General features: G+C 45.0%; 1 protein-coding gene across 1 annotated transcript in view; it reads right to left on the bottom strand.

The window, feature by feature from the left end:
* The window catches only part of LOC143962356 (uncharacterized), a 127186-nt gene that overhangs the window by 57013 nt on the left and 47186 nt on the right, over nucleotides 1-22987 (bottom strand). The window contains exon 8 of the mRNA XM_077471650.1: nucleotides 19205-19387. Coding sequence (XP_077327776.1) covers nucleotides 19205-19387 — 183 coding nt within the window. The remainder of the gene's footprint in view (nucleotides 1-19204; nucleotides 19388-22987) is intronic.

The following is a 22987-nucleotide window of genomic DNA, read 5'->3' as shown; positions in this document are numbered from 1 at the left end:
TAACAAAGGCGGCTAGGCAGCTGTACCCATATAAATGTTAGCACAAATGTTACATGCGTACACTGTATGGCAAAAGACGTTTACATGTGTACAGTTTAGAGCACAAATTTACTTTATTGGAGCCACTTTCCTCCTAACAACAGAGGATGCTAGGGCAGAGCCACTTGCTTTCTAGCTATGAAGAATGCTAGGTGACAGAAACCGCTTGCAACCTAGCAATGAGGGACACTAGGTTACAGGAGCCATCTGCCTCCTAGCAATGCAGGGCACTAAGCAGCAGGAGCTGCCTGCATCATAGCAACGAAGGATGCTATGCAGAATGCACTGCCTGTGTCCTAGAAACAAAGGAAACTAGGTAGCAGAGCCACCGTTTTTTTAGCAATGAAGGCTGCCTATGTCCTAGCAATGAAGGCCTCTAGGCGGCAAGAGCTACCGGTGTCCTACTAACAAAGGACACTAGCCAGCAAGAGCCACCTGTATCCTAGTCATGAAGGACACTAAGTGTCAGAAACCACCTGCATCCTAGCACTTCAGGACACTAGACAGCAGGAGTCGCCTGCATCCTAGCAATGAAGGACACTAGGGGGGTTATTTACTAAAAGAGAATCCACTTTGCATTGAAAGTGCACTTGGAAGTAAAGTCACTGTAGATCCGAGGGGGACATGCAAGGAAAATTTTAAAAAACAGCATTTTAGCTTGCACATGATTGGATGATAAAATCAGCAGAGCTTCCCCTCATTTCAGATCTACCTCTTAGATTTAAAGCGACTGCACTTCCAACTGCACTTTCAGTGCACTTGGAAGTGCACTTGAAGTGCAAAGTGGATTTGCCTTTTGTAAATAACCCCCTAGGTGTCAGAAACCATCTGCATCCTAGCAACGAAGGATACTACGTGTCAGAAACCATCTGCATCCTAGCAACGAAGGACACTAGGTGTCAGAAACCATCTGCATCCTAGCAACGAAGGGCATTAGGTGTCAGAAACCACCTGAATCCTATAAACGAAGGACACTAGGTGTCAGAAACCACCTGCATCCTAGCAACGAAGGAAACTAGGTGTCAGAAACCACCTGCAGCCTAGCAACAAAGGAAACTATGTGTCAGAAACCACCTGCATCCTAATAACGGAGGACACTAGGTGTCAGAAACCACCTGCATCCTAGTAACGAAGGACACTAGGTGTCAGAAACAATCTGCATCCTAGTAACGAAGGACACTAGGTGTCAGAAACCACCTGCATCCTAGTAACGAAGGACACTAGGTGTCAGAAACCATCTGCATCCTAGTAACGAAGGACACTAGGTGTCAGAAACCACCTGCATCCTAGCAACGAAGGAAACTAGGTGTCAGAAACCACCTGCATCCTAGCAACGAAGGATACTAGGTGTCAGAAACCATCTGCATCCTAGCAACAAAGGAAACTAGGTGTCAGAAACCACCTGCATCCTAGTAATGAAGGACACTACTTGTCAGAAACCACCTGCATCCTAGCAACGAAGGACACTAGGTGGCAGGAGCCGCTTGCAACCTAGTAATGAAGGAAGCTAGGCATCTGTATGCATTGTACAGGACGCCGTGGCTGGGTCCTGGAAGGACGCTATATTTCCCCTCTGTTTGGGTTGTGGTCCTTTTAAATGAATAAAATTGATTAACCCACCTGTTAAGGGAGTGCCTTTAAAAAACAAGACAGGAAGTGGTAGGTGGGTGTGGAGGAGTGGAGAACACATGGTGGATGGTGTTTGGCGTTTGTTTTGGGTTGCAGCAACTGAAGGGGACAGCAGTGTCCTGTTTGGAAGGCTCCTGGCAGGGGAAGCTACCTGCCATCAAGACCAAGCTCTGTTTCTGATAAAGACAGCTGTTCTGGACTTTGCAAGTCGGTGAGACTACAAATCTTTTCTTTTTTTTTTTGTTTTTGTTTGCTGCATTGGATCTGAACTGACATTTAAAGGGACAGTACAGGGAATTTATGTCCTGGGTTAAAGCTGCACAACTGTTGAAAGCTGAAACAATGGAGGAGCTAATTAAACAGCTGTCCTTAGCTAATATACAAGCGCAGACTCGCCATGAGGAAGCTAATCAGCGCTTAGCAACCCAGCTGGAGGTACAAAAAACGCACCACAACGAGTTGGTGGCCCAGTTAGCAGCCCAGCTAGCGACCCAACAAGAGGTTATGCAGGCTCAGATGGCGGCCTTAAAAGAAGCAGTGCAGCAGCTTTCTCAGGGCCGTGAACAAGTGGCCGTTGCCCCTGGCAACCAGGTGACCATAAGGGCAAGCCATTTTTTGCAGAAGTTGTCCCTGAGTGATGACGTAGAGGCGTTTCTGGCAACATTTGAGAGGACGGCAGAGAGAGAAGGGTGGCCCCAGGACCAGTGGGCCGGCTTAATTGCTCCTTTCCTCACCAGAGATTCTCAAAAAGCCTATTTTGACCTACCACCAGAAGATGCTAAAAATTATCAAAAACTAAAGGCAGAAATACTGGCTCGGTTGGGGGTGACTACGGCCGTTCGGGCCCAACGAGTGCACCAATGGAAGTATCGTTCAAACCGGCCACCGCGATCTCAAATGCATGACCTGGTGCAACTAGTAAAAAAATGGCTGCAGCCCGAAGTGTTGTCTGGCCCCCAAATTGTGGAGCGGGTCGTGCTGGACCGATACTTAAGGTCACTGCCAGATGACCTTCAACGGTGGGTCAGCCATGGAGACCCCAAAACCGCGAACTGCCTTGTTGAGATGGTGGAACGATATACGGTGGTGGAGGATCTGCTTGGCCCCACCAAGCGTCAAGGGCCCAGTCTGCCACGGCCCTTCCGACCAACTGCCGCCCTTCGAAAGGATGTCCCCAGGAGCCCTGGAACCAACACCCCGGAAGGCCAAGAGTCACACCCGTTACCCCCTCAGCGACCTGTTCCTGATCGGAGAGGAGGAGATGTACAATGTTGGCGATGTCATGCCTGGGGCCATACCCGGGCCCACTGCCCATTGCAGGAAGAACCCATGGAATGCGGGGTTCTTCGGAGGGAGTCTTTTTATGCCCATAAAGCGTGTACAACACATCTTGACCTTGGAGAGGGGAAGTTTGAGTGTGAAGTCCAAGTGAACCACCACCCTGCACAGGCTTTGCTGGACTCTGGAAGCATGATAACCCTGGTTCACCCTAGAGTAATTGGGAAGATCGGTCCGGTAAGCAAAAGGTTGCGGGTTGTGTGCATTCATGGGGACATTAGAGAGTACCCTCTCATCTCGGTGTCCATCTCCACAGCATGTGGCACTGGTACTCAAGAGGTGGGGGTGGTAAAGAACTTGGTACATGACGTTATCATAGGACGTGACTGTCCGTTATTTACAAAACTTTGGAGACAAGGAGAACTGTCTGAAAGGTCCAGAGACTGGGAAGAAACTAGTCCCTCTGTTCCTGTTGTTGAGGGTAATAACCCTGAGATGCCACATATTCGTAATATGGACCCAGTTGATAAAAACGCCAAGACTTTGGTTAATAATGGTGAAAATAGTGCTGATACTGTTAAGGATGTCAATATGTGGGGTTCTCAGACCTACCTGAACACTGAGGGGGGGGGAACCTTCCCCGCTTCAGGTAATGCTAGGGGAAGAGGATGAGGAAATGGCCTCTACCCCTGACTTGCCAGATTTAGGTGTTCCCCAGGGGACATTTGGTACTGCCCAGATGCAGGACCCCACTTTGGCCAGGGCACGGGAACAGGTTGTAGTTATAAATGGGGAGCCCCAAGAGCCAGGTGCTAATGAGCGGTGGCCACATTTTTCAATATGTAATGAATTGCTTTATCGGGTTACTAAAGTGAGAGAAAATGTGGTAGAACAATTATTGGTACCCCAACAGTATAGACGCAAGGTCCTGGAACTGGCCCATGATGATGTTTTAGGGGGACACCTGGGAGTTGAAAAGACGGAGGCACGGATCGCCGACCGGTTTTACTGGCCAGGCTTGAAAGCAGAGGTAAGAAGATACTGTACCTCTTGTCCCACCTGTCAGTTGACCGCTTCGGCGACCCATTTCCGGAGCCCGTTGGTCCCTCTGCCCATAATTGAGGTCCCATTCGAGAGGATAGCCATGGATATAGTGGGTCCCTTGGTAAAGTCGGCTCGAGGTCATTCTTACATACTGGTGATCCTCGACTATGCCACTCGATATCCTGAGGCGCTACCCCTGCGGAATACCTCCTCTAAGGCTATTGCACGGGAGTTATTCCAGTTGTTTACACGGACAGGTTTTCCCAAGGAAATTCTCACAGACCAGGGCACCCCGTTTATGTCGAAGGTTATGGCTGATGTGTGTAAACTGTTCCGGATTAAACAGCTGCGCACATCGGTCTACCATCCCCAAACAGATGGATTGGTAGAACGTTTTAATAAGACCCTTAAGTCTATGCTCAAGAGAGTGGTACAAAGGGATGGGAAAGACTGGGACTGCCTGTTACCAGCCCTCCTGTTTGCTATCCGAGAAGTGCCCCAGGCCTCCACTGGGTTTTCGCCTTTTGAATTGGTATATGGGCGCAGACCTCGTGGATTACTGGACTTTGTTAAAGAAGAATGGGAAAGTGAATCAATTCAGCATAAAAGTGTTCTTGAATATGTCTCTCAAATGCAGGAGAGGATCCGAACTGTAATGCCGCTAGTTAAGGAACATTTACAAAAAGCCCAGGAGGCTCAACGACGGGTCTATAATAGGGCAGCCAAAATTAGGAACTTCCAAGTGGGGGATCGAGTAGCAGTGTTGATTCCCACTGTGAAAAGTAAGTTCTTGGCCAGATGGCAAGGCCCTTTCGAGGTTGTAGAAAAAATGGGAGAGGTAAATTATAGAGTCCACCAGCCAGGCAAGAGGAAACCCTTTCAGATATATCATGTAAACTTGTTAAAGCCCTGGACAGACAGGGAACCAGTGACCTCCCTGGCTAGTACAAAACTTGAGCCTCGGGTTGGGGTGGAGAGTGTCCAAGTAGCAAATACCCTGTCTAAAACCCAAAGTCAGCAGGCAAAGGAGTTCTTGCAGAGAAATAAAGAAAAATTTTCAGACTTGCCTGGGCTCACTAGTGTCATAGAGCATGATATTGTCACAGAACCAGGAGTCAAAGTTTTTGTCCGGCCCTACCGCATCCCAGAGGCTCAGAGGAAGGCCGTTTCAGAGGAAGTAAAAAAGATGTTAGACCTAGGGATTATTGAGGAATCGCAGAGTGAGTGGTCGAGCCCGATTGTGTTGGTACCGAAGCCCAACGGGACTCTGCGATTTTGCAATGATTTCCGGAAACTTAATGAAGTTTCCCGGTTTGATGCCTACCCCATGCCCCAGGTAGATGAGCTTATCGAGAGACTAGGTCCAGCCAGGTATATCACTACGTTAGACCTTACCAAGGGGTATTGGCAAATACCGTTGACTAAGGCCGCTAGAGAGAAAACAGCTTTTTCTACCCCAGAGGGGAGTTTTCAGTACAAAAGGATGCCTTTTGGATTGCAAACTGCTCCAGCCACGTTCCAGAGAGCAATGGATAGGATTTTACGGCCTCACCGGAAGTATGCCTCAGTATACTTGGACGATATAGTCATTTTTAGCAAAGACTGGGAATCACATTTGCCCAAAGTGCAGGCAGTGCTGGACTCTCTTTGGAAGGAGGGGTTTACAATAAACCCTGAAAAATGTGCTTTGGGAATGGAGGAGGTGAAATACCTGGGTTATATCGTGGGTAGAGGGGTAGTGAAACCTCAGGTCAACAAGATAGAGGCTATACAGAATTGGCCCCGCCCCCTCACAAAAAAGCAGGTACATGCATTCCTGGGCATAGTGGGATACTACAGGAGGTTTGTACCCAACTTTGCCACGTTGGCGGCTCCGTTGACCGATCTGACTAAGGGTCGGAAATCGGTCATGGTGGAGTGGAATGCATACGCTGAGAAGGCTTTTTTGGAGCTCAAGGCGGCGCTGTGCCAACACCCTGTCCTTGTAGCACCCAATTTTTCAAAAGAATTTGTTGTCCAGACTGATGCTTCCGATGTAGGATTGGGAGCGGTGTTGTCACAGGTTATTCATGGCGAGGAACACCCGATAGTCTTCCTCAGCAGGAAGTTAACACCAGCGGAGAAAAACTATGCCATAATTGAACGAGAGTGTCTGGCCATTAAGTGGGCTCTGGAATCCCTCAGATATTACCTTTTGGGAAGGAAGTTTAGGTTGATTTCTGACCATGCCCCTTTAACATGGCTGAGACAGGGAAAAGGGAATAATGCCAGGGTTACCCGGTGGTTCCTGGCACTCCAGGAATTTAAATTTGTAGTGGAGCATAGGCCCGGGAGACTGCATCAAAATGCAGATGCCCTCTCCCGAGTCCATTGTTTGAGCTCCACTGTTGCCTCCACCTCCTTGGCGTTGGGGCACAGGGGGGGGATATGTACAGGACGCCGTGGCTGGGTCCTGGAAGGACGCTATATTTCCCCTCTGTTTGGGTTGTGGTCCTTTTAAATGAATAAAATTGATTAACCCACCTGTTAAGGGAGTGCCTTTAAAAAACAAGACAGGAAGTGGTAGGTGGGTGTGGAGGAGTGGAGAACACATGGTGGATGGTGTTTGGCGTTTGTTTTGGGTTGCAGCAACTGAAGGGGACAGCAGTGTCCTGTTTGGAAGGCTCCTGGCAGGGGAAGCTACCTGCCATCAAGATCAAGCTCTGTTTCTGATAAAGACAGCTGTTCTGGACTTTGCAAGTCGGTGAGACTACAAATCATTTTCCTTTTGTTTTTGGCTGCTGTAAAGCTATTTAAGTTAATAAACCCTTTGTTGTATGAAAAGCCTGTGTCCTGCGGTCTACCTGGTCCCCCGAACATTACAGCATGTAAATGTTAGCCCAGATGTTACATGTGTACACTTTACAGACAAGATTTTTCATAAGACCGTGTTGCCAGCCAGATCCTATGTAAAATGCTTTGCCTGTGTTCATGAGCCGTATGTAGTAAATATGCCACGGACAGGTATGGACTGCCCCCGTGTACAGATATCATTTGAATAGGAATGTTTCTAGAACATTATCATTTCTCTTCTGCGGCTGCGAAATTCCTGTCTTAGAACCACGTGAGATTATTGCATTGTATGAGAACACAATAGTCCATGCTGGAATTTACCTTTTAAATGACTTTTTGTGGCCAGCCCTTTTTTTAATTAATTTTAATCTGTCTTCGGTTGCAACAGTATATCTACAGGAAGCACCTGAGGAAGAGTTATGAGGCCGTTAATAATTAAAATTGCTCAACTGTTGTACTTGAATTTGAAGAGGAACTTGAAAAGGAAGGCAGTTATTTAATTCTGTCACAGCTGACGATTTAATTCACAAAACGGCCTTTATTTCCACATTGGCCACCTGCAGCCTAGCAACAAAGGAAACTATGTGTCAGAAACCACCTGCATCCTAGTAACGAAGGACACTAGGTGTCAGAAACCATCTGCATCCTAGTAACGAAGGACACTATGTGTCAGAAACCACCTGCATCCTAGCAATGAAGGACACTAGGTGTCAGAAACCACCTGCAGCCTAGCAACAAAGTAAACTATGTGTCAGAAACCACCTGCATCCTAGTAACGAAGGACACTAGGTGTCAGAAACAATCTGCATCCTAGTAACGAAGGACACTAGGTGTCAGAAACCACCTGCATCCTAGTAACGAAGGACACTAAGTGTCAGAAACCATCTGCATCCTAGTAACGAAGGACACTAGGTGTCAGAAACCATCTGCATCCTAGTAACGAAGGACACTAGGTGTCAGAAACCACCTGCATCCTAGTAACGAAGGACACTAAGTGTCAGAAACCATCTGCATCCTAGTAACGAAGGACACTAGGTGTCAGAAACCACCTGCATCCTAGCAATGAAGGAAACTAAGTGTCAGAAACCACCTGCATCTTAGCAATGAAGGAAACTAGGTGTTAGAAACCACCTGCATCCTAGCAAAGAAGGATACTAGGTGTCAGAAACCACCTGCTTCCTAGCAACAAAGGAAACTAGGTGTCAGAAACCACCTGCATCCTAGCAATGAAAGACACTACTTGTCAGAAACCACCTGCATCCTAGCAACGAAGGACACTAGGTGGCAGGAGCCGCTTGCAACCTAGTAATGAAGGAAGCTAGGCATCTGTATGCATGTAAATGTTAGCCCAGATGTTACATGCATACACTTTACAGACAAGATTTTTCATAAGACCGTGTTGCCAGCCAGATCCTATGTAAAATGTTATGCCTGTGTTCATGAGCCGTATGTAGTAAATATGCCACGGACAGGTATGGACTGCCCCCATGTACAGATATCATTTACCATTTTGAATAGGAATGTTTCTAGAACATTATCATTTCTCTTCTGCGGCTGCGAAATTCCTGTCTTAGAACCACGTGAGATTATTGCATTGTATGAGAACACAATAGTCCATGCTGGAATTTACCTTTTAAATGACTTTTTGTGGCCAGCCCTTTTTTTAATTAATTTTAATCTGTCTTCGGTTGCAACAGTATATCTACAGGAAGCACCTGAGGAAGAGTTATGAGGCCGTTAATAATTAAAATTGCTCAACTGTTGTACTTGAATTTGAAGAGGAACTTGAAAAGGAAGGCAGTTATGTAATTCTGTCACAGCTGACGATGATTTAATTCACAAAACGGCCTTTATTTCCACATTGGCAAACCTACATTTCTATTAGAAATAAACTGTATATAGAACTGATATAAAAAAATCTCATAAGTGAGTTGATCAAAGGCTTTTATATGAGCCTTTAATAGATGAATTTTTTATTACCACTTTAAAGGGGAGCTATCATTAAATATATTTCTTTGTGTTTAGTGAATACATGCTAAGTAATGAGTAGGTGTACCACTTCCAGGTGGTTGTTACCTCTCACAGAGATCACAGTACACCTCCTGGCAATGACTTCATCAAATTTTCTCTCCTTTGAGACAGAGCCATCTTTGTTGTGATACAAGCATGCCTATGCATTTCTTCACTGTGTTCACAAATGTCTGACACAGATCAGCCTCTGCTGCGGCCTTTCACCTTGTGAATTGCTACAGACAGGGCCGGTGCTACCACTAGGCAAACTAGGCAGCCGCCTAGGGCGCACTGCTGCCTAGGGCGCCTGGCTACTGGCATTTCTACTCTCTTCTCTCTGCAACAAGCAACTAAGTCTCAGCATCTGCAGGCAGCTGCCGCTCCGTTCGCACATAGTGTCAGAGGCGCAGCGGAGGACTGTGTCTGTGTCCCAACTCCCGAATGAATGGAAGCAAGCAAACATTCATTGATGGGCATTGGTAGGCTCCATTGATGGGGGCCGGTGAGGCTGAATTTGATGGGTGCTGGTGAGGCGGCATTTGATTGGCGCTGGTGAGGCTGCATTTGATGGGCGCTGGTAGGCTGCATTGATGGGAGCTGGTAGGCTGCATTGATGGGCACTAGTGATGCTGCATTTGATGGGCACTGGTAGGCTGCATCGATGGGCGCTGGTAGGCTGCATTGATGGGTGCTGGTGAGACTGCATTTGATGGGCGCTGGTGTGGCTGCATTTGATGGGTGCTGGTGAGGCTGATTTGATTGGCGCTGGTGAGGCTGCATTTGATGGGTACTGGTAGGCTGCATTGATGGGCACTGGTAGGCTGCATTGATGGGCGCTGGTGAGGCTGCATTTGATGGGTGCTGGTGAGGCTGCATTTGATGGGCGCTGGTGAGGCTGCATTTGATGGGCGCTGGTGAGGGTGCATTTGATGGGCGCTGGTGAGGCTGAATTTGATGGGCGCTGGTGAGGCTGAATTTGATGGGAGTTGGTGAGGCAGCATTTGATGGGCGCTGGTGAGGCTGCATTTGATGGGTGCTGGTAGGCTGCATTGATGGGCGTTGGTGAGGCAGCATTTGATGGGTGCTAGTAGGCTGCATTGATGGGCACTGGTGAGGCTGCATTGATGGGCAATGATGAGGCTGCATTTGATGGGTGCTTCATTAAAAAGTGGGGTATAAATGGGCAGGGCAAAGGGGTGGAGTCATGGCTGGAGCCAAGGGGGGTTGCAAAATGAGGTTTTGCCTAGGGTGTCAAAAATCCTTGCACCAGCCCGGGCTACAGAAGTTACAATGTGCAGCATGATCATGATCAAGACATTTAACAACCCTTCCATCAAGCAGCAAAACAAGTAGCCCTTATTTATAAAAAAAAAATTCTATTGATTCAGATTAGTGTAGAGGCTATAGAAGTTCACAAGCATCATGTATTTTGATAATATAGTATACTGTAAGGCAGAAATAATTTTGTTCAATGGGAATGCAAAAGCAGCTCAACCATTAGTCAGAAGTAGCTCATCTCAATTGCAAAGTGAATATACACAGGAACCTCCCTGGCGATATGATTGATTAAAACCCTTTCATGACTAAGCCTATTTTTGACATTTGGTGTTTACAAGTTAAAATCCGTATTTGTTGTTAGAAAATTACTTAGAACCCCCAAACATTATATATATATTTTTAGCAGAGAATCTAGAGAATAAAATGGCGATTGTTGCAATATTTTATGTCACACGGTATTTGTGCAGCGGTGTTTTAAACACAACTTTTTGGGAAAAGGGACACTTTCATGAATAAAAAAAAAAACGGAACAGTAAAGTTAGCCCAATTGTTTTGTACAATGTGAAAGATGATGTTACGGCGAGTAAATAGATACCAAACATGTCACGCTTTATAATTGCACGCACTCGTGGAATGACGACAAACTATGGTACCTAAAAATCTTCATAGGCGATGCTTTAGAATAATTGCTCTCGCTCTGACAATCGCACGATACCCCGCTCTGAGCTCGCAGCGACGTGGGCGCTTTAAAAATTATTATTTTTTTCTCATTTATTTTAAAATTAATACATTGTTTTTTGAAAAAAATAATTTTTTTGATCACTTTTATTGCTGTCACAAGGAATGTATACATCCCTTGTGACAGTAATAGGTGGTGACAGGTACTCTTTATGGAGGGATCGGGGGTCTAAAGGATCCCTGATCCCTCCTTTGCACTTCAAAGTATTCAGATCACCATTTTCGGCGATTTTGAATACTGTATATTTTTTTAAAACCGGCGCCATTGGCAGCCGAGTAAACGGGAAGTGACGTCATGACGTCGCTTCCGTGTTTACAATTAGGAGGCCGTAAGCGGCTTCATTCCAGTCTGACACTAGCCGCCAGAAACTGAGGTTTGTTGATCGGGGCTCCCGATGGAACTGGAACCCCCAGTAAAAGCGGCGAGAGGCGGCGGGGGGGGGGGGGCGTCCCCTCCCGCTCCTCTGGTCTAACAGCCGAGCGGCTTTTATCCGCATCGGTTGTTATCACTGGAAAGCCGATCGCCGGCTCTAAAAAACAGTACCGGGATGATGCCTGCAGCTGCGGCCATCATCCCGGTATAACCCCCGAAAGCCAAGTACGCACATCTGCGTACGCTCGGCGACAAGGGGTTAAGTCAGATTTTAGGTGCTGAAAGCGGTACAATTATTTTGCATGGAAATTTGGGGTTTTATATTGTAGTCCTGTAATTCTTAGAAATAACTCACTAAAATCTGTTCAAACATGAGTCTAGTAGACATCCCGGGTATGATAAAGTTTGAAACACAAAATCATAAATTATAATATAATAGATAACTATAAATAATTATAACAAATAATAATTTCATATTAATAATAAAAAATTATTCAATAATGTAATCAAATCAAAAACACTGACATTTTCTCAGTTGCAGAATTGTCGCTGTCATTACTTTTAGTGTTTGATGATGAATTTCCCCACGAATCACTATCGCTCAATTCTGCAAGTGACTCTAATTTATTATCACTGTTTCCTAGCTGGTCTAAAAGCACTTTTGACGTAAACAGTAATTTTTTGGTTGCTATGGACAATCTCCAGTTTCCTGGCAGAAAGAACAAGATATATATAATATAAAACTGCATGCAGGACACTGGACAAACCACTAGGGACAAAGGGGATGTGTAATTATTTGATACAGTACTGTAATCTGTAAGATTACAGTATACTGTATCTATACTGTGTTTTTTACTTTTTGAATTTGGCGCTGGACTCCACCCCCCGTGCGCCGCAACGCTCACAGAGAACGGAGCCTGGCACTGTGAGAGATCGAGCAAGACCAGGCGGCTCGCTGACCACATTGGGGAGACATCACACGATCCTGGGGACGAGGTAAGTAACCTCTACATGGATCCTGCGATGTGATCCCGTCTGGCTCGGGGTTACCCCTTTTGGTACTGAACTCTCACCCCGAGCCAGACTCGGGAATACCGCCAGGGAGGGTTTACTGCATCCAGGGCCGTCTTTAAGGCAGGGCAAAAGGGGCAGCTGCCCTGGACCCTGTCATTGTTGTGGGGCCCAAAGCAGCTGCCTCATACTTGCCAACTATCTCAGTTTAAATTCCCTTGTCCCTTGAAGTTTTAGTCCTGTGCTGTGTCCTGATATCTCAGTGTGAAGTGCTGGTACTAATGCTGCCCAGCTCTGCCCTATTGTTGTGTACAGATGACTCACCTGCAGGCCCTGTGTTTACATGTAAATAACTGGAGCTTGCGCGATGACGTGTACAGCATGTACGACGGGACTAGAAATAGGAAGTCCAAGACACAGCAAAGCACCCTTCCGCCGTGTAAATCCTTTCTGGGCATGCACCATTCTTAGTCCGTCGAACTAGCATACTGACGACCGTATTGTCCGCTGAAACCAAAGTAAGACGGACAGAATTTCGAAAAAAACAAAATTCTTAGTACTCTGGACTGCACGCTGAAAAAGTCCGCTGAAGCCCACACACGAGCGGATTGTCAGCTGAAATGTGTTTCGACGGACTAAGTACGCCATACAATCCGCTCGTGTGTACGCGGCATTAGACGGACTAGGTCCGACAGTCTTCCCAGCAGACTTTCAGCGGAGGTCCAACAGACTTTCTGAACGAACTGACTTGGCCACACACGACCAGACTAACTCTGTTTGAAAGTCCGTTCGTTTTGAACGTGATGACGTAAACGGGACTAAACAAGGAAGTTCAATAGCAAGTAGCCAATAGCTGCCCTTGCGTTGTATCTGGACTAGCACACAAACGGTTTTCCCGATTTTTAGTCCGTCGGACTTGAGTCCGTCGCATTGATTTGAAACACGTTTTATTTCTAGGTCCGTCTGACTTTTGGGAAAAAAAAGTCCACTGGAGCCCACACACGATCAAATTGTCCGACGGATTATGGTCCGCCGGACCAAGTCTGCCGGAAAGTCCGATCGTGTGTACGCGCCATTAGAGGGACTGTGTATATATATATATATATATATATATACAGTGGTGTGAAAAAGTGTTTGCCCCCTTCCTCATTTCCTGTTCCTTTGCATGTTTGTCACACTTAAAGAGGAGGGCCGGTTAAAATAAAAAAAATAAAAAAAGTCAGCAGCTGCAAACACTGCAGTTGCTGACTTAATAAACACACTCACCTGTCCAGGGCGCCCGCGATGTCGGCCGCCCGAGGCCGACCCGTCCCTCGGCTCTCGGGTCCCGGCGCCGCCATTCCCTGTAAGGGAAACAGGCAGTGGAGCCTTATGGCTTCACTGCCCGTTTCCTACTGAGCATGCGCGAGTCCCGCAGCTACTGCGCATGCGCGAGTCCCGCAGCGCTTTCCGAATGGGACGCGCTGTGTTCTGGAACACACAGTTCCCAGAACACAGCGCGACCCATTACCCAGAAGACGCCGCGACGAAGACAGAAGACAGAAGATCTCCGCGGAGGAGGAAGAGGAAGATTAGGAGAAAGTGCCTAGCAACAGGCATTTCTGGTAAGTAAAAAAAAAAATTTTTTTTCATTTTTTTTTTTTTAGATTTTTTTCTAATTTTTAAAATGTTTTTGTTTTTCAGGGTGGCCCTCCACTTTAAGTGTTTCGGAACATCAAACCAATTTAAACAATAGTCAAGGACAACACAAGTAAACACAAAATGCAATTTGTAAATGAAGGTGTTTATTATTAAAGGTGAAAAAAAAATCCAAACCATCATGGCCCTGTGTGAAAAAGTGATTGCCCCCCTTGTTAAAACATACTATAACTGTGGTTGTCCACACCTGAGTTCAATTTCTCTAGCCACACCCAGGCCTGATTATTGCCACACCTGTTCACAATCAAGGCATCACTTAAATAGGAGCTGCTTGACACAGTAAGGTCCACCAGAAGATCCTTAAAAGCTACACATCATGCCGAGACCCAAAGAAATTCAGGAACAATTGAGAAAGAAAGTAATTGAGATCTATCAGTCTGGAAAGGGTTATAAAGCCATTTCCAAAGCTTTGGGAATCCAGCGAACCACAGTGAGAGCCATTATCCACAAATGGCGAAGACATGCAACAGTGGTGAACCTTCCCAGGAGTGGCCGGCCGCCCAAAATTACCCCAAGAGCGCAGCGACAACTCATCCAAGAGGTCACAAAAGACCCCACAACAACGTCCAAGGAACTGCATGCCTCACTTGCCTCAGTTAAGGTCAGCGTTCATGCCTCCACCATCAGGAAAAGACTGGGCAAAAATGGCCTGCATGGCAGAGTTCCAAGGAGAAAACCACTGCTGAGCAAAAAGAACATCAAAGCTCGTCTCAATTTCTCCACAACACATCTTGATGATCCCCAAGACTTTTGGGACAACATTCTGTGGACCGATGAGACAAAAGTGGAACTCTTTGGAAGGTGTGTGTCCAAGTATATCTGGCGTAGAAGGAACACTGCATTTCATAAAAAGAACATTATACCAACAGTAAAATATGGTGGTGGTAGTGTGATGGTCTGGGGCTGTTTTGCTGCTTCAGGACCTGGAAGACTTGCCGTGATAAAAGGAACTATGAATTCTGCTGTCTACCAAGAGATCCTGAAGGAGAATGTCCGACCATCTGTTCGTGTACTCAAGCTGAAACGAACTTGGGTTCTGCAGCAGGACAATGATCCTAAACACACCAGCAAGTCCACCACCGAATGGCTGAAGAAAAACAAAATGAAGACTCTGGAGTGGCCTAGCCAAAGTCCTGACCTGAATCCTATTGAGATGTTGTGGTATGACCTTAAAAAGGCCGTTCATGCTCGAAAACCCTCTAATGTAACTGAATTAGGACAATTCTGCAAAGATGAGTGGGCCAAAATTCCTCCAGGACGCTGTAAAAGCCTCATTGCACGTTATCGCAAACGCTTGGTTGCAGTTGTTGCTGCTAAGGGTGGCCCAACCAGTTATTAGGTTTAGGGGGCAATCACTTTTTCACACAGGGCCATGATGGTTTGGATTTTTTTTCACCTTTAATAATAAACACCTTCATTTACAAATTGCATTTTGTGTTTACTTGTGTTGTCCTTGACTATTGTTTAAATTGGTTTGATGTTCCGAAACACTTAAGTGTGACAAACATGCAAAGGAACAGGAAATGAGGAAGGGGGCAAACACTTTTTCACACCACTGTATATATATATATATATATATATATATATATTTGTATATTTATTTATTATTATTATAATACAGGATTTATATAGCGCCAACAGTTTACGTAGCACATGTATACATATATATATATATATATATATATATGCACAGTGCCTTGAAAAAGTATCCAGACCCCTTGAAATGTTCCACATTTTGTCATGTTACAACCAAAAACATAAATGTATTTTATTGGGATTTTATTTGATAAACCAACACAAAGTGGCACATAATTGTGAAGTGGAAGGAGAATGATAAAAGGTTTTCAAATTTATTTTACAAATAATTATGTGAAAAATGTGGGGTAAATTTGTATTTAGCCCCCCTGAGTCAATACTTTGTAGAACCCCCTTTCACTGCGATTACAGCTGCAAGTCTTTTTGGGGATGTCTCTACCAGCTTTGCACATCTAGATGGTGACATTTTTGCCCATTCTTCTTTGCAAGATAGCTCAAGCTCTGTCAGATTGGATGGGGAGCGTCTGTGAACAACAATTTTCAAGTCTTGTCACAGATTCTCAATTGGATTTAGGTCTGAACTTTGACTGGGCCATTCTAAAGCCCCATGCACACTATCAGATTTTCTGCAGATTTTTGTCTTCAGATTTACCAAAGCCATATAATATGAGGTCAAACCTTAAGAGTTTCAATTTGTATGCAATCAGGCAGGCCCTTGCACTACATGGTTTTGGTAAATCTGAAGACAAAAATCAGCAGAAAATCTGATAGTGTTTATAGGGCTTAACACATGATTATGCTTTGATCTAAACCATTCCCTTGTAGCTCTGGCTGTATGTTTAGGGTCGTGCTGGAAGGTGAACCTCCGCCACAGTCTCAAGACTTTTGCAGACTCTAAGCCCTTGTACACACGGTCGGACATTCCGAACAAAATACGTCGGATTTTGTCCGAAACTGGTATTGCATACACACGGTCGGACAAAGTTGTCGGAAAATCAGATCGTTCAGAATGTGATGACGTTATTTAGTTACGACGGGACTACGTTCAGGCTAGTAGCCAATAGCTTTGGTCTCATAATTTGATCTTAGCATGCGTGGCACTTTGTCCGATCGGAATTCTCTACAAACGATCGGACAAAGTCCAATCGGATCATGTTGTCGGAAAATTTTATAGCCCAGCTCTAAAACGTTGTCGGTCGGATATTCCAACGGAAACAGTCCGATGGAGCCCACACACAGTCGGATTATCCAACAACACGGTCCGATCGGACATTTTCTGTCGGAATGTCCGACCGTGTGTACAAGGGCTAACAGGTTTTTTATTAAGATTGCCCTGTATTTGGCTCCATCCATCTTCCCGTCAACTCTGACCAGCTTCTCTGTCCCTGCTGAAGAAAAGCACCCCACAACATGATGCTGCCACCACCATGTTTCACAATGTGGTGTGTTCAGGGTGATGTGCAGTGTTCTTTTTCCACCACACATAGCGTTTTGCTTTTAGGCCAAAATGTTCAATTTTGGTAAAATTTTGGTCTCATCTGACCAGAGCACCTTCTTGCACATGTTTGCTGTGTCCCCCACATGGCTTCTCGCAAACTGCAAATGGGACTTCTTATGACTTTCTTTCAACAATGGCTTTCTTGTTCCAACTCTTCCATAAAGGCCAGATTTGTGGAGCGCACTTAGTGCACAATTATGTGTCACTTTGTGTTGGTCTATCACATAAAATCCCAATAAAATACATTTACATTTTTTGGTTGTAACATGACAAAATGTGGAAAATTTTTCAAGTCACACAAACACACACATAGAGGTGAGGTCTTCTCCCCGGAGGTCCTAGCTCTCCCTTGCTGCTGCAACCACTGTGAATCCATAAGTAGTGTTGCTGTTTGTTTTCAAGAAAACAGTAGAAACATCTCAAACATCGCAGATTTGGTTTGGAAAAGCTAGAACCAAACCTCTGCAAAGTTAATTTTATTGACCAAATGTTAGTCAACGATGATGTTAATCAGGTTTCTGGGTATCTGTCCTTTTAGCGGTGGGAGTATGGCGCATTCACATTTTCAAGGTGGCAGGTTAGGATTGATATGGATTACCTCTCTGGACACCTTAAAATGAAGCTGGATTTACTTGGGGAGGGCAAATAATAAATGTTATTTTTCAAGCCACTTTACGGCGTATTTGTGTTCTATTTTGGACTTCTTCACAGTTGTTTTTTATTAAAAGGATGCTTAATATTCCAACCAGACCCATATCCATACAGTCAGTCTGGGTAGGACAGAAAGAGTGCAGCTCCCATTTCCTATTATATACCAGGCCACGTGTCTTTCAACATTAGGAGGGTAGTTTGCAAAGCACCCCTGTTCATGTTGAGAGACAAAGGGGTTGATTTACTAAAGGCATTCTTCCCAGTGACCCCATAATTAATTTTATCAGGGGTTCCTCAAGACCTGAAATTTTTTTTGAGGGTTCCTCTGCGGTAAGGTTGAGAAAGGCTGCTGTTGTATAATTCAGTCCATCACCAACCAAAGCTACGCAATGAGATTTACCTGGTTTTATCCTTTAAAGGAGAAGTCTACTAAGAAAAATACAGGACTGCAATTGTTGACTGCTGGAAAAAAGCTAGTTTCCTAACCCCCTATGGCCTCAAAACTTTTTAAGCTCATAAACATAAGCAAATAAACCCAGAGGTATGTCTTGATCTGAGGGCCTTTTGCAAGTAGGTGGCTCAGAACATACTCAAGCCTTTAGATCAGTGGTTCCCAACTTCAATCTTCAGGGTGGACTCCCGGGATGGACTCCTGGACGGTTTCTCTCCCACAACTGACATGCTTGTTTTTAATCTACTCTTGTGAGTACATATGCTATATTTACTCATTAAAATCTATTAACATACCGCACTTAGAGTGGCGCCTCTATGCTTCTTCCCTTCAGGTAACCCCAACAGACCATATTCTGGGTATTTTCCTTCGATAAAATAGCTGTCATAAATCCCAAGCCATTGACATTGAATTAAAGCACCAGTGACCTGTTGGGGTTACTTGAGGACTGAGGTTGGGAACCACTGCTCTAGATCAATGTAATAGTTGGTTAAGGAGTATTTGTATAATGCCGCGTACACACGACCGGACTTTTCGAGGGACTAGGTCCGACAGACTTTTGACAGAGTTCTGACGGAGTTCTGACAGAGTTCTGACGGACTTTCCGAATGAACGGACTTGGCCACACACAATCACACCAAAGTCCAACAAATTCGAACGTGATGACGTACGACTGGACTAGAATAAGGAAGTTCATAGCCAGTAGCCAATAGCTGCCCTCGCGTCGGTTTTTGTCCGTCAGACTAGCACACACACGAGCGGATTTCTCGGTAGGAACTGGGTCTGGCGGAGTTCTGGCGGAAAAATTTAAAACATGTTCCATTTCTAAAGTCTGTCAGACTTTTGAAAATCAAAAGTCCGCTGCAGCCCACACACGATCGAATGGTCTGCCGGAATCATTCCGTCTGACTTTTGATGTTGAAAAGTCCAGTCGTGTGTACACGGCATAAGGAGAACCCAGTAACGGGGTCTGTCTTTTCCTTTCACCCAGTGGACATCGCACACAAAAGGTTCAAGTCGCTGTAAACATTATATGCTATAACAATCTATATTTTCAGCAATGAGAGCCAACGAAAGTAGAAAATACCAGTCATATGATTGGAAAAACTTTGCAAATTTAAAGTGAATTTCCACTCACCTGCAGCTTAGAGGCTTCTCGACTCTTGTGAACTAGAGAAAGTTCCCTCTGAAGGCTGTCCAGATGAATCGACTGGTACACCAGAGCCATAAGACACAGAAGAACCCCCAACCAAGCACCTGTTCCCCCCCACAAGCCCCGGGCCAGCCCCGAGACCCCACCAAACATCACCGACTGCGTCATTTAGTGTCCAACCTCTGAGCTTTGAAAATTTTACCAAGGCGAAGTATAATAGATGGAGATGAAGAGATTACTGCATCTTAACACGGACCGGATGTGATGAACAGAGAATTGTTAGTTTAAGGCTTAAGAGCTGGAACACAAGATGTGATGAGAAAAGAGAGATTATCCCAGAATAATCTGAAATTTGGAAAGATTGGGGTCCGACGGGATTCAGGCTGTGGTTAGAGAGGAATCGAAACGCAGACAGTCAAAGAAAGAAAGTGAAAGTGGACCAAAATAGGCAAATATACTACTATTATAGGGTGTTTAGGAGGGAGACAGAAAGGTGATGGAAAGCACAGACTCCACCAGAGGGAGAAAATAGGGCTACAATCCAAAAAGGTGATTGCACAGTCAAGTAGCCAGGACGTAGAATTGAGTGCCGTAGCTGTTTTCTGCAGGTTTGCTGATAGTCTCCTATTAAAGCGACAACAGCTGGTCACTAACTATTTCTCAATCATTAAACCTGCAGGGCTTCCTGTGCTTACCGATATACCAGGAACAAGCTGGCATGCAAATTAGGCATTTCGGAAAAAAGTTGGCATTACAGTCAACATGCCGAGTAGATAGGCAGACATGGGACCTAACTCTTAACTACTCCATTCAAAACAAAAAAAGGTAGGGATTCAATATAGGTCTATCCCTTGTATGCTTAGATTGTAAGAGACACAAATTTTGTACATTGTGGGAAGTTCTGAACAACTTACTATTCTTATACCAGGTATGGCAGTTTTTACATATTTCAATTGATCCAGCTTGGACCAATGTAAGGATGTAGGTGACATATCTGTGGGATCCCTATAAGAGCTGGAAATCACTGAAGTAGACAGCCCTACTACGGTGATCTCCATTAGATCCCATCAATGTTAAGTAATACAATGTATCCGCGCTTAGGCCAAAGGGGAAAAAAGGTGTGCAGCCTACCCTGCTAGGTCCCCAATAGGGGACTATGGGGACCTAGTCTATTCACTTTTAAACATTTATTTATATCAAGTTTATATTTATTTGGCAACCTAGTGAGGTTTGCACCACTGGCATATGTACATTGGTAATTTATTAGGATTGCACTATTGGTATATGCACTTTTATTAGTCACTATAGAGGCACTTAGCACCTAACAAGTGAACAGGGTCTGTCGCCTTTCATTATATAAGTAGCGCCATTTACCCTTATACTTGCACTATTATCCATTAGATCCCATGCCCAGCAGCTGCCCTGTATCAGCTGGGAGGACACACAACAATTAGGATTAGTTATCTGCCTATGTTTGGGCTTTAAATGCTTACATTTTTGTTTTCTAAATTTCAGTTCCCCTATGTACCGATATACACTATATTGTCAAAAGTATTGTGACGCCTGTCTTTACACGCACATGAACTTTAATAGCATCCCAGTCTTAGTCCGTAGGGTTCAATATTGAGTTGGTCCACCCATTGCAGCTATAACAGATTCAACTCTTCTGGGAAGGCTGTCCACAAGCTTTAGGTGTGTGTCTATGGGAATAAGTAGGTAGTGGTATAGTAAGGAGGGAGGTGTGGTCCAGACTGGTAATACACATCCTATCACACCCTTTTTCCGTGATGCAAAACACAGAGACTGATGGGAGCTGACCTACAGGAAGAGATGCAATCAGGAAAAATGTTTTAAAACTCAAACAAAAACATGAAAAATTTCATAGTATGGCTCTTTTGTTCTTGATCTGGAAATTATTACCTGCGGTAATCTGTATCATGCAAAGTTATCACTTTGGCATATACTGGTGTAGGGATCTGCTGCCCTCTACTGTCTGTAAATGGCTGTGCCAGAGTTATTTATGCACATCACTTCCTGTCTCTGTGTGTCTGGGTTAGGGGAACCCCAGAAGGAGGAAGTGGGGAGAGAGTGAAGAACTCAGACCACATGTACCCATGGAAGTACTGTTGCTGTTCCAGACCAAGAAGCAGGGGTTATTAGGGAACTGTTTCGTATGTTAATAGTTTACTACTGTTGCCCATATCTTCTGGGTGCATATATATGTATATTTTTAACAACTGCTGACAGAAGTATATCTGTTCCCCCTGTTGCTATCTCACATGCATTATACCAGAGAGTTCAGTCTGTGACACAGTGTGCATGTGTGCTGGTCACCTTATGGTATGTTAGTAGAGTTTTTATGCAGCTCCTGTTAGACTAGTTAACCCTGACCCCCTTCTGGTCTGGGCTTCTATAGCTAGTTTTAGTTCGGGGCTCAAAAACCAGCATAGGATAGAGCCAGGTTAGGCACCTGACAGCCATTCCGGGTGGGTAGAGCATACTTCACAACTTTTTGTCCTTGTACACACGGTCGCACATTCCGATGGAAAATGTCCGATCGGACCGTGTTGTCGGATAATCCGACCATGTGTGGGCTCCATCGGAATGTTTCCGTCTGAATATCTGACCAACAAAGTTTTAGAGCTGGGCTATAAAACTTTCCGACAACATGATCCGATCGGACTTTGTCCGATTATGTGTAGAGAATTCCGATCGGACAAAGTGCCACGCATGCTCAGATCAAATTCCTAGACCAAAGCTATTGGCTACTAGCCTGAACGTAGTCCCATCGTAACGAAATAACGTCACTACGTTCTGCACGATCGGATTTTCCGTCAACTTTGTCCGACCGTGTGTATGCAACAGTTTCGGACAAAATCCGTTGAACAAAATCCGTCGGACAAAATCCAACGGATTTGGTTGTCAGAATGTCCGACCGTGTGTACAAGGGCTAAGAGATGGGAACGAGGGACACCTATGAGCAAAAGTATGTAGGCATAGGACACACCCCCTACCACGCCCCCTAAAGGAGAATTAGACCAAAAAAACGATTAGTTAAACTCGCAAGTGTTTTTCCTAGCACTACTATTCCTTTATATTGGCTTTTGAAATTTACAAATGCATCCATTTAGAAATTGGATGAAAGGTTTAGCACCAGGAAACACTTTTAGAAAGATAAATAGTGCATTTTATATACAACTATACAGATCAGACCAAAATGAGGGACAAATGAGGAGGAAAGAGGGGCAGAGGGGCAAATCGGGGACAGTCCCTTGAAATAAGGGACATTTGGGAGCTATGGGTTGAGGTTTGGTTGCATGTCAGATTAGACGCTACTAGAGTAGATAGGCTGACTCAGAGTTCCAGTGCCACAACACGGGTTCCCGCTGGTGAAAAGCTATGCTCCAGGCTAGTTGGACAATGGGCCATACGCAGATCATATGCCAATAATTCCGGTATGGAATCTTACATTAGAGGATCCTGTCCAAGCGACTAGTCCTGCAAGACACTACATCTGCCTATTTTCATTTGGCTTCCGGATGTCACGTTTTATTGATTGTATGTATGTTGTCATGTTTTTTTTGTTTGTTCTTGTCTGATGTTTTTCCACCAACTCACCTTGCAGCGCTGACAAGATATTTAATGTTGCTGTGAAGCTGTAATTTCTTTACCAGGGGGTCTCTCTTCTTTTTCTATAGTTGGACAATGGCTGGAGGATCTCCTCATCTCCGCTGATCTTTGCTTCAGGTCTCCAACACCAAGACGAAT

This window comes from Lithobates pipiens, unplaced genomic scaffold (genome assembly GCF_037356315.1).
Source record: "Lithobates pipiens isolate NorthernLeopardFrog02 unplaced genomic scaffold, aLitPip1_a1.2 Scaffold_8, whole genome shotgun sequence".
NCBI lineage: Eukaryota > Metazoa > Chordata > Amphibia > Anura > Ranidae > Lithobates > Lithobates pipiens.
The sequence above is the reverse complement of the archived record's forward strand: the minus strand, read 5'-3'. Positions and strand labels throughout refer to the sequence as shown.